Source organism: Xenopus laevis, chromosome 9_10S (genome assembly GCF_017654675.1).
Source record: "Xenopus laevis strain J_2021 chromosome 9_10S, Xenopus_laevis_v10.1, whole genome shotgun sequence".
Lineage (NCBI taxonomy): Eukaryota > Metazoa > Chordata > Amphibia > Anura > Pipidae > Xenopus > Xenopus laevis.
In genome coordinates this window covers 17,279,407-17,291,974 of record NC_054388.1, presented here as the reverse complement: position 1 = coordinate 17,291,974, position 12,568 = coordinate 17,279,407, and the positions used below count along the sequence as shown (strand labels likewise).

The 12,568-nt window shown below is 43.1% G+C and overlaps 1 protein-coding gene across 1 annotated transcript; it reads right to left on the bottom strand.

Moving 5' to 3' along the window:
- Positions 1-1,196: 1,196 nt before the first annotated feature.
- On the bottom strand, positions 1,197-2,745 carry LOC108702665 (ammonium transporter Rh type A-like). The gene has a single exon (XM_041577915.1). It carries the CDS (start codon positions 2,743-2,745, stop codon positions 1,336-1,338), a length of 1,410 nt encoding a protein of 469 aa, XP_041433849.1. The 3' UTR covers positions 1,197-1,335.
- Between the last annotated feature and the right edge of the window lie 9,823 nt (positions 2,746-12,568).

The window sequence follows — 12,568 nt, the reverse complement described above, 5'->3', positions numbered from 1 at the left end:
TTGCAGTTGATGCAGATTAATTAGCATGCAGGCATAGAGTGTCAGTAGAACAGTAGACTAAGCAGAGGTGGGAAATGATTGGTTTATATATAACATTGTACCTCATTCTAAATAGATATCACTATTCATCAACTGTGATAAGTGCAGCAGAGATAAGGTTTCATATCTTTCCTATATGACCGCTTTAACCAAACTAAAAATGAGAGCTCTCTGTGTACTGCTACACCTTGTCCTTGTAGATAATAAACTTGGCTGTAGCAAGAAATGTCAGTCAGCAGCATCAAGGGCAAATAAGGTCTTGAGCTGTATTAAAAGGGGCATAGAGTCAAGGGAGGAGGGGGTCATTCTTCCACTGTATAAAGCACTTGTAAGGCCCCATCTAGAATATGCCGTACAGTTTTGGTCTCCATCTCTCAAACAGGACATTATTGTATTAGAGAGGGTACAGAGAAGGGCAACTAAGCTGGTAAAAGGTAGGGAAAATCTTAGCTATGAGGAAAGACTGGCCAAATTGGGGATGTTCACGCTGGAGAAGAGGCACTTCAGGGGTGATATGATAACTATGTATAAATATATAAGGGGATCATATAATAATCTCTCTAATGCTTTATTTACCAGTAGGTCTTTCCAGCTGACACAAGGTCACCCATTCTAAATAGAAGAAAAGAGGTTCCACCTAAATATACGGAAGGGTTTTTTTACAGTGAGAGCTGTGAAGATGTGGATTTCTCTCCCTGAATCAGTGGTACAGGCTGATACATTAGATAGCTTTAAGAAGAGGTTGGATGGTGTTTAGCAAGTGAGGGAATACAGAGTTATGGAAGATAGCTCATAGTACAAGTTGATCCAGGGACTGGTCCAATTGCCATTTTGGAGTCCGGAAGGAATTTATTCCCCCTCTGAGGCAAATTGGAGAGGCTTCAAATTGGGTTTTTTGCCTTCCTCTGGATCAACTGGCAAATAGGCAGGTTAAAATTTAGATAAAAGTTTGAACTTGATGGACATGTGTCTTTTACTTACTATGGTACTATGTAATTAAGTTACTATGTAAACCCCATAGAACATAGGCCTAGGACAGCTATGGTTTGTAGTTAAAATAAATAAATTGCCTTTAAATAAATTGAAGCAACTGTTGAGTTTTTGAAAGTCGGCTAATTGCATTTGTCTACTCAGCAATCAAAATAACAGTTAACAGATTTATAGCAAAACCAATGAGTAGTTTTTAACGCTGTGTAATCCCAATACCCATTCACAGATATTTCCATCTATCACATTAGGATTAAACAGAATATCCCACTGAAAGATATAGTGGAAGCCAGGCATATTAGTATTCTGCTACACTTGTTTCAGTGGCACTAGCAGTTCTCCCTGGGCTTTAAGATTTAAGCTCCATGTTTCTTCTGAGTCTATGGCAATCTGGAAATAGGGCTGATCATCGAAGCACATTTCATCAGATGGATGGACAAGACAAGGGGGCTTCAAAAGTAACCCAGTTATATAACCTCCAAGAAGTGACACACCAAAGGTGACCCCTAGTGCAGCTGCTTGATTCAGTGCTTGATCAGTTGCATTCCAGGCTCCATTACCTTCTGCTGTGTCTGGAATAAGCGACTCTTTCTCTATAGGAATGTCTGAAGTGAACACATGTCCAGCAGTGTCCACTCTTTCAAAAAGAATGGCTAAAATGCTGCCCAGAGTGCCAATGATGGCTGGCAGCCCATGCAAGTTATGGATTCCGCACTGGTCTTGTACTTTGAGTTTTTTTTCTAGAAAGGGAGAGATGTATTGGAAACCAAGAATACAGGACAAAGCTGCAATACATCCCAATCCAGATGCCCCTGCTGGGGTAATCATCATGTCTGCAGAAGCTCCAACAGCCACTCCTCCAGCCAGAATTGAATTCTGTAGGTGCACCAAGCTGATGCGTCCTCTCCTGTCCATCAGGCTAGACAGAGCAAAGGTAGTGAGGGTGCTGAAACTAAGTGCAAGAAATGTGTTCAAAACCGCTCTGTGCTGAGCCTCGGCAGACTTGGCTAAGACAGAGTTGAAGCTTGGCCAAAAGATCCAAAGTATAATTGCCCCCAACAGTGAAAGGAGGTCCGTGGTAGGGGTTGTAATGTTTTTCAAGTGACCTGCTCGTAGCCTGGGGCGGTAGAGCATCCGAGAAACACCCAGGCCAAAATAGCAAGAGAAAACATGGATAGCAACTGTACCTCCAACATCAATTATACGGAAATAGTAATTAATAAGCCAATCGTTCAACACAAATAGTGGAATCTCTAGCATGGATAGCAACAGCAGCTGGACAGGGCTGGATCTTCCCAGAATGGCCCCAGCAGAAATAAGGGCAGTGACAGCAGCAAATTCAGCGTGCATCACATTCTCCAGGCCAAAGTGGATCTTCCCGTCTCTGTAATGGTAGAAAAAGCCTTGAACAAGCACAGCCCACTGTATGGAGAAATTGGCTATCAATAAGTTGAAGGCCATGGCCCCAAAGCCATAAAGCTTGAGAAATGAAAGCAGAAGTCCAAGTCCAACAAACAGCATGAGCTGAACATCTTTAAAGAGCAGAAAATAAGTGTCCAGGTGGTTATTTTTTGCCACTGTGATGTTGGAAAGGGATGCGGCACTTGAAGGTTCATCGTAGCTCAGAAACACGGCAAAGATGGCTATCAGTATCCCTTGGAGCAGTAGCAGAAGAACAGGCAGCTGGCAGCGGACGCTTGGGTTGAAAACTATAGACATGTTAACAGGACACAGAGAAATATGATTCAGGTCTGTTCTTAGGCTTAGCGTTTATTCTTTCAGCATAACACTGAGATGTTGCCTGGTTCTGATTGGCTGATCCTCAGATGCAGTAAAGAGGCTGTTCCTGCTGTGCACTGAACTTTGTGCTCCAACAGTATAGTATCGATTAAATATTACCTTTTATTAGCATGTTACAGGTAACGTTTACATCTTACCTGGACCATTGAATGCTTATCTGAGCGAGAAAGCCCTGGGGGCATTCAGTCATTGTGGCAAATGACCTATACCACAGAACTCTTTCCAGAGCAGTCTTTTTATGTGTGCAAAATGCAATATTTTAATAAACTCTCAGGAGCAGTCTCATTGTGTGCAAGAAGCAATACTAAAACCATTGTATGGAACCGTATGGAAGTCTTTTGCATGCATGTATGCATATCATTGCATTAGCGGTCTGTTCATGAGTATTTGCCTGTGATGCTATGTGTTAGATTGTTTCCAGATGGTCAGTAAATGGATGCTGGCATGATGAGCTTATGGTGCCTATGCCAAAAGGGGAAAAGTTGTGCAAACATGACTTAGTTCTGTTGCACATAGTCACTGCACTCTTCACTGGCCAAAGGAGTCATGGTAGAGTATGTAACAAAGTAATGCTCATTTTGGGACCATCTGTAGACTCGTTCCAACAATTTTCATACTATGGCGATTAGTCATTTAGTCAATCAGACAGGTTAGAAAATTTCTGTCAGCGAACGATAATAATTTGCAAATCCATTGGTGACCGTCGCTAATTTTTCCAGGACATAACCCAGAAATAATGGCCAGAACATTGACTGATTTTGTTATTTTTACTACTTTATTCTTACAATTTAAATCCGAATGGTTTGTTTTAGATCGTTGCATTGGAACAAACAATTGATATCCGTTGTTCGGCGTAGAAGGACTAATAGCTGTGTGTCTATGGCCATCTTAATTCCGAATGGACATCACATCCAAGCTAAAGAAATGTGCTGTACTCCATCATAAGCCATTGTAAATAGGTATGTGCTTACTTCCTGATAAGTCTGGAACCAGTTAACCTATGTAACATACATGTATAGCAGGTTCCCCCTACCTTTTTTTTTTATACGTGAGCTACATTCAAATATTTAAAAAAGTTGGGGAGCAACACAAATAAAGTTCCTGGGGGTGCCCAAATAAAGGCTGTGATTGGCTACTTGGTAGCTCTTATGTGGACTGACCGCAAACAGGAGGCTGTGTTTGGCAGTATAAATGGTTTTTATGCAACCAAAGCCAAGAATCCATAAATAAGTATCTGCTTTGAGGCCACTAGGAGCAACATCCACGGGTTGGTGAGCAACATGTTGCTCGCGAGCCACTTGTTGGTGATCACTGATCTATAGGTATCTTGAAAGGATCCTTACTTCATAGGTAGGGTTAGGGTTGCCACCTTTTTGTAATTTAGTTACCGGCTGGTGGGGGGGGGGGCGGGAAGAAAAAGCGGCGGCCATGATGTCAGAAGGGGCGTAAAAAGAGGCTGGCCGCGGTGCGGAGCTGTGTGACGTCGAAAAGGGGGCGGGCTGCGGCACAGACCTGTGAAGACAGAAAGCTAAGTTTTACAGGGGATTGGGGACTGGCCGAGAGGGTCTTTTTAAGGGTATTACAAATTTACTGGCAGCTACATTGCCGGTAAATTTGTAATACCGGCCCGGCCTTGGCTGGTGTTTTACCGGCTAGGCCGGTAAAATACCGGCCGGGTGGCAACCCTAGGTAGGGTGAATAGAATTACTACTACCAATGACACCCAAGGCAGCTGCCAGCCAGTGTTCAAGCACTCTGGTGTTAATGGCTCTGTGCACTCTGTCTGTTTTCTCACAAAAGATGCTCATTGTCACTCAAATGCACATGAACATGATAAAGGCAGAGCTCATTCTGTTGCTGGGTAGACTCACTCGCTGGTCATTGTCCAGCTGTGCTTTGTTTTTCAAACTGCTTCCTCCTTTTCTGTAACGTACCAGTACCTGGAGTCGTTGCATTGCAGGGGTTACACAGCTCACCCAGTGTTCCAGTCTGTTGCTCATGCTTTGCAAGAGACAAGCTGAGTTTTCAGTTGTAGCAACCATACTGGCAACAGAGATGTATTCACAGGCAAAACAGAGACTTCAGATGTTTCTTTTTTGTCTTCTTCCTCTTCATCAATTAACAGAAAGGTTCACTTGGACAAAGGAGCTGCATTTAACAGTTGTGTTTCTTCTTTGAAACCACATCAGTTCCTTTGTTGGTAACAATACATTTGTAGCCTTACTGAGCATTTTCTATTAGATGGGGTCAGTGACCCCCATTTGAAAGCTGGAAAGAGCCAGACGAAAAAGGCTAATAATAAAATTAAAACAACTATGAAAAAGAAATAATGAAAACCAGTTGAAACGTTGCTTATAATTGGCCACTCTATAACATACTGAAAGTTAACTTAAAGGTGAACCACCCCTTTAATAAGGCATAATGAACATGCACTGCTATATTCCTTAGTGCTTCTGAAGGTCAGCAGTGGACTGCCGGCAGCTTGGAGTCACAAAAACTTAAAAACTCTGGTTGCCCTGCACCTCCCCACTGTGTCATATTGCTGAGGCCACTGTACTATAAAATGCTGCATGCTACAGAAAATTTATAAAATTGTGGTTAAAATAAGTGCTGCATGGCATAACATCGCTCCACTTTTTTGGGACACTTTTGAATTTAGAAGAAGAGCCTGAGCGAAAAAATAAGTTTGGAAACCTCTGCCTTAATAATTGATTATATTTTTGACAGATGCTAGGAATTATAATCCAGCAGCATCCTGGGACCCAAATTAAATAATTGTTGACTGGATCCAGGGCAATGTACCTTCTAATTCCTTTTCGGATGTGTGCACAAAAAAATTAGTTTTATACTTGTGTGTGCAGTTTTTATAAACTGTGTGCTCAGGTTCTTTGTGTGCACCACAATTTGTTGTGTACACTGCCCTCAGAACTTAGGGCAGAGATCCCCAACCAGTAAATTGTGAGCAACATGTTGCTCTCCAACCCCTTGGATGTTGCTCTCAGGGTCCTCAAAGCAGGTGCTTATTTTTGAATTCCAGGCTTGGAAGCAAGTTTTAATTGTATAAAAATGAAGTATACTGCCAAGTAGAGTCTCCTGTAGACTGCTAGTCCACACAGGGGCTACCAAATAGCCAATCACAGCCCTTATTTGGCACCTCAACCCGCTTACTATCTTTTCTTTGCTCCAAAAGGAGAGAAGGGGAAACTGCATTTTCTAATCTCTAAGGCAGTAATTATGCAAGTGTAAGTTCCATGTTGGGGCAAAAATGTATATTAATCCTTCTATATGTAAAAGAATTTAATTTACTGACACATTCTTCTTTTTTTTTTATTACACAATTTATTTCCTTACATTTTCAAATGCCATCTTTTGCTTGAGTTAGATTTACAGACTTTTATGGAGTTGGTGGTGGGGTAAAAATGCACTTGTTTCTACCTGTTTGAGTCTTTATACATGGGAGCAATAAGATGTTGCAAAGCAAACACAAGGCTCACGGGACACATCAGCACAAAGGAATGAGGTCACTTTGGAGAGCCTTGGAGCCAGAGAATGGTGAAAGGGGAGCAAAGGCGGAGATGGTAGTTATTCTTTTCTTCCTTTTTTGTGTGTCCGGAAAAAGCTGCACTTTTTTTACAAGCAGGAAGTTAAATAAGAAAATACCAGCAAAATATTTTACAGACACCTGGAAAGCAATGGGGCTGTATCTGAAGACCTCATCTCTCCTGAGACCACCATTAACACAAAAACACTGAACTGCCCTTACATAGAGCATATAGTATTAACCCACTCCGTGCAGAATGGGAAAACATATGTTGCCCTGTTCTGGATGATCTAACTTGACCTCAAAATCTTCTAATTCTTTTGAAATACTCCTGTTTATTTTAATAGATCATTTTGAGTCACATTATACAAACATTAAGCACATTCTCTAATGGATGAACCAAGACTTACCTTCTTCTCCCTGTATCTCAATAAACAGGCCTTTCACTAGGTCCCTCTTATCAACACCCACACCACCCCTTGATGGAATAACATAGTAAGCATTATCTATGCTGCTCTTCTTTAGGTTTAGCCTGTGTATCTCCTAGCATTCCTCTCTCAGGTTCAGACATGGCTCCTGTATCTCTTGGTCCAGCTTAGGCAGGGGCCATTTTATTTCAATGTATCCCCATGTAAGGCTTTAGCAAAACCCTATATCTCCATGTATCCCTGTTGGGCTCAACCCACTATATTGCATTTCAATGAGATTTGGACACAGCTCCTGTCTCCATCTCTTGGGCTAATATATTTCCTCATCAAGCTCTGACTGAGCTCCTCTATCTACATGTTAGGTTTAGGGTGGGCCCATCTCCCTGTCAGGCCCAGACCAGTACTAGTATATAGAGTCCATGGAAGATGCCAAGCTATTTTTGAAAGCTCTAACAGACTAGTGCATTTATTGGGCCTGTGTGTGTACTTTACATGCAGGGCCTAATATGATTTTCAGCCCAGACATGCTCCATGGATCCATGTCAGACTGGGCTCCATCAGATGCTCTGTATCTTCCTCCTGTCATGCGCAGGTTGAGCCTCTACAAGGCTTAGGGCCAAGATCACCCCTCAACACCCAGTTAGACCCATGCTGAATCCCTGTATTGTATCATTACCCTTGTTCTGGCCCGGACTGTGGGTTCTGGCAAATGCTAGAGGAGCTGCTGTAAGACACCATAGAAAGTCACTATTTAGTGGGCTGTTGTGGAGCTGATTGGGCCTCTCTGTATTTCGAATGGCAGGGCCTATTTTGACTCCCAGTCCAGACCTGCCCTTGTTGTATTGTCCTGTCAGAGTGAGCCCCTGTAAACCCCCCACCCCTCCCCCAAGTCAGGCTTTGGCTGGGCTCCTGTATCCCTGGCCCCATGCCATTGGGAAGGCACCCAGCTGCCTGTTGTTGTGCTGAGGGGAAGAGATTAGTACCGGGAATTTCCTGTCCGTTTCCGGTCCCAGTTTCCTGCCTCTTGTAAAGCTGAGAGTTTCCTGTTTGTGCCGATTCCCGTGTTGTACCTGAGGTGCTGGTCACATGATGTCGCTTAACCCCTGTGCGGGAGCCGAGTCCTCTCAGGGAGATAGGAACACATGTTTCTGCTCTACCACCACTCTTTTACTCATCTTTTATCAATTGCACCTTGTATATCGTTCATCTCCCATTAGTACCTCTCAGATAATATAATATTGATATAGGGATGTGGGGCTTCTTGTTCTATAATATTGGTGTATATATATATATATATATAATATATATATATATATATATATATATATATATATATATATATATATATATATATATATATATATATATATGGAGCAGATGCATGCTGGGTAGGGTTGCCATGTTTGCCGGTGACTAAATCCGAACAAAGGGGGCGGGGCAGATAGCATTGGGGGTGGATCAGTGATGTTCGGGTGGGCATGATGACATCAGAGATGATGTCGTTCAGTTATGATGCCGGGTCAGCATTATGGCATCACTTAAATGCAACTGGCTGAATTTCTGTCCAGTTTTCGCAATGTTTTAAATGGGACAGAAAGTTTTGAACGGACAGCCCTTTTACAAACTGAGATGTCCAGTTGAAACCCACACGGCTGAAAACCCTACCTCTATCTTATTCTGCCCAATGAGTAAGACCAATCTTTTAACTACAGGTATGGGACCTATTAGACAGAAATCCGTTATCCAGAAAGCTTTGAAATACAGCAATGCTCATTTAGAAAAACTATTTCTAATTTTCGATTGATTTGCTTATTTCTGTTTCTGAAATAACAAGAAATGAACTGCACCTGATAATAAATAAGCCACGTCAAGGTGAGTATCTTTGTATTCAATTGGTTTTCATGTATTGGCCAGATTATTGTTCGGGTTTCACAAGGCTGAAAAGCGAACAGAAAGTTGAGACCCGAACAGGCCTTAGAAAAACCGAACGGTTCGGGTCAAAACTGAACAGGTGGCAAACCTAATGCTAGGGGTGGATGCATGTTGGGGGTAGATACATATTGGAGGTAGAGATATGTAGGGGGTAGATGTTTTTATATTGAGGGTATGTACGTATGTAGGGGGTTAGGATAGCCACCAGTTCGGTTTTTCTAAGTCCTGTTCAGGTCTCAACTTTCTGTTCGGTTTTTGGCCTTGCGAAATCTGAACAATAATCTGGCCAATAAATAAAACATTTAAATATTAAGAAACTCAACGTAACATGGCAAAAATTAAAAATAGTTTTTCTGAATTAACATTGCTGTATTTTAGAGCTTTCTGGATTGCTGTTTTGTGTATAACAGATCCCATATCAGTAATTAAAGGAATGGGCTTACTCATCAGGCAAAATATAGATCTTATCTATTTAAAACTTTCTGTCTGGTTCACCCGCCGGCAAAGGTGGCAATCCTATAGGGGTAGATATATAGAGGGGGCATGTGGCTGTAGGGGGCAGATGCATGTAATTGGCAGATATATGTAGGGGGTAGATGCATGCTGGGGGTAGATACACATTTAGGGTAGATATATGTAGGGGGCAGATGAGTGTAGGGGGTATATATATATATATATATAGAGGGGACATATGCCTGAAGGGGCAGATATATCTAAGGGGTAGATATAGCTAGGGGCAGGTGCACCCCCACATATATGTACCCCATATGGGCATTTACCCCTAAACTTATCTACCCCCTACATGCATGTAGAGTATAAATATATAGATGTATGCTGGGGTCGATTCATGTAGGGGGCAGATACACTAAGGCATTAAGAGGGTTAAATGAGCCTGTCGATGAGACAGAAAGTGATATATTGGGAACAGGAAAGCTGCTTGGATTCCACAACTTCTAGAACAATACTGTGAATTTAAATTCAAGCCAAAAGTGAATGCTATTAGCCGATTCCCCCCCCAATGTGTCCTGGGGGATGGGGTGCCCTGTGTACAGAGACAGGCGTGTGTGTCAGTGTCTGTCTGTCTGTGTTGCATGGGGGAGCCAGGGAGGGTTGGTTTAATGTTTTGCTGCTCTAAAACTCAATTTTCATCTCTTTTTTGTATTTCACTGTTTGCTTCCAATTAGCGGATCTGGTTCTACTTACAGGATAGAAATCAGAACCAGAGATTTGGGGAAACAGGCAGCAGTGAAGGGGGAGAAATGTATTGGTATAGTGGGGGAGTTGGTATAGTAAAGGGCTGTTGGTATAGGGTTATGTTTGTGTCCCTACTGTTGTATTTGCGCCCAAACTGTTGTACCTGTGTCCCTACTGTAGAATATGTGCCAAAACTGTTGTACCTGTGTCCACACTATTGTACCTGTGTCCCTACAGTAGTATTTGTGCCTACAAAGTTGTACCTGTGTCCATACTGTTGTACCTGTGCCCCACTGTAGTAATTGTGCCTAAAAGATTGTACCTGTGTCCCTACTATTGTATTTGTGCCCAAACTATTGTACCTGTGTCCCCAGTGTTGTATTTGTGCCTACAAAGTTGTACCTGTGTCCATACTGTTGTACCTGTGCCCCACTGTAGTAATTGTGCCTAAAAGATTGTACCTGTGTCCCTACTATTGTATTTGTGCCCAAACTATTGTACCTGTGTCCCCAGTGTTGTATTTGTGCCTAAAAAGTTGTACCTGTGTCTCTACTGTTGTACTTGTGCCTAAACCGTTGTACCTGTGTCCCTACTGTAGTATATGTGCCTACAAATTTATACCTGTGTCCCCACTGTTGTACAGTACGTGTGCCCAAACTGTTGTACTCTGTTCCTACTTTAGTATCTATGCCTAAAAAGTTGTACCTGTGTCCCTACTGTTGTATTTGTGCCAAAACTGTTGTACCTGTGTCCATACTGTAGTATTTGTGTCCCTACTGTTTGTGCCCAAAATATTTTACCTGTGTGCCTATTGTTGTAGTCATGCCCAAACTGTTGTACCTGTAAGATTGTACCTGTGTCCCCACTGTTGTATGTGTGCCCAAACTGTTGTACCTGTGTCCCTACTATAGTATTTGCGTCTCTACTGTTTGTGCCCAAAATAGTTTACCTGTGCGACTATTGTTGTAGTTATGCCCAAACTGTTGCACCCAGGGCCGCCATCAGAAATCGTAGGGCCCCATATGAAAAGAATTCCTGGGTACCCTGGGCTGCGCCCACCACAAGCCCCACCTACAGGTCCGCCGTCCCCACCCCACAGGTCCACCCCCCACCACACAAAAAAAAAAAAACATTGGAAGCTATGGTTCCCACATGTTAGTAAAAAAATATTGATGGTGAGGGCCCCCCCCATTGAAAAAAACAGGTCAGGGCCCCCCCAGATGTTTAAAAAAAATTTGGTGCACAGGGCCCCACCACACAACAGGGACCACAAAGGGTTACCTTTAGAGGGGCCCTGCCATGTTGCACTTACTTCATTAGTGTGGCCCACCTGCTGTCAGTGAGCTGCCAACTACAGAAGGGAGGAGGGGAGCACAGGTGGCAGCATCTTCTTCCAGTGACAGCATTTTCTTCCCTTATTGGTCATAGAATTTCAAGTCCTGGTAAAGCGGCATGGTGATTGGATGAGCTGGAGGAGAAGTTCAAACCTCAGCTATCCAATCCCTGAGCAGCTCAACTGGGACTTAAACTCAGTGACCAATAAGGAGAAGTAATGGACAGAAGAAACCTTCCCTTGTGCTCCCGCCCTGCCTTCCAGCAGTCAGCAGCTCTCTGAAATTAGGGGCGTCCGGCTTATCAAGAAAGTGTGGCGTGGCCGGGCCCCCCTTACCCTTGGGGCCCCCTACAACTCTCCCCCCTGCCCCCCCCTGATGGTTGCCCTGGTTGCACCTGTAAGATTGTACCTATGTTCCTACTGTTGTATTTGTGCCAAAACGTTTGTACCCATGTCCACACTATTGTACCTGTGTCCCTACAGGAGTATTTGTGCCAAAACTGTTGTACCTGTGTCCATACTGTTGTACCTGTGCCCCCACTGTAGTAATTGTGCCTATAAGATTGTACCTGTGTCCCTTCTGCTGTATCTGTGCCCAAACTGTTGTACCTGTATCCCTACTGTAGTATCTGTGCCAAAAAGTTGTGCATGTGTCCCCACTGTTGTATGTGCGCCCAAACTGCTGTATCTGTGTCCCTACTTTAGTATTTGTGCCTAAAAAGTGTACCTGTGTCCCTACTGTTGTTTTTGGGCCCAAACTGTTGTACCTGTCTCCCTACTGTAGTATTTGTGTCCCTAATGTTTGTGCCTAAAATATTTTACCTGTGAGCCTATTGTTGTAGTCATGCCCAAACTGTTGTAACTGTAAGATTGTACCCGTGTCCCTACTGTTGTATTTGTTCCCACACTTTTGTGCTGGTGTCATGGAATGGGAAAAGACTGATCAGTATGTGTTAGACGATTGTGAGGGAACGGGATTGGTTTAAAGCAGGGGTGTCCAAACTGCGGCCCGAGGGCCACATGCGGCCCAGGATGCATATGAATGCGGCCCAGTTTGAAACGCTTGGTTCCCGAGGAAATAGGAGGAGGGGGGGTTCTGCCCATTGCCCAGTTAGTAATAATAATATAATAATAAGTCTATTTAATATCCAGGTGTCCCATATTCCAGTGTATAGCTCCATCTGGTTATCCAACTGGCATTTTAGTTCTTTTCTGTATATTTCCTTTACTTTTACAAATCAAACGTGTTTTTGTGTATGTCATGTGTGGCCCCAGACAATTTAATCTTTTTCCAATGTGGCCCGGCGAGCCAAA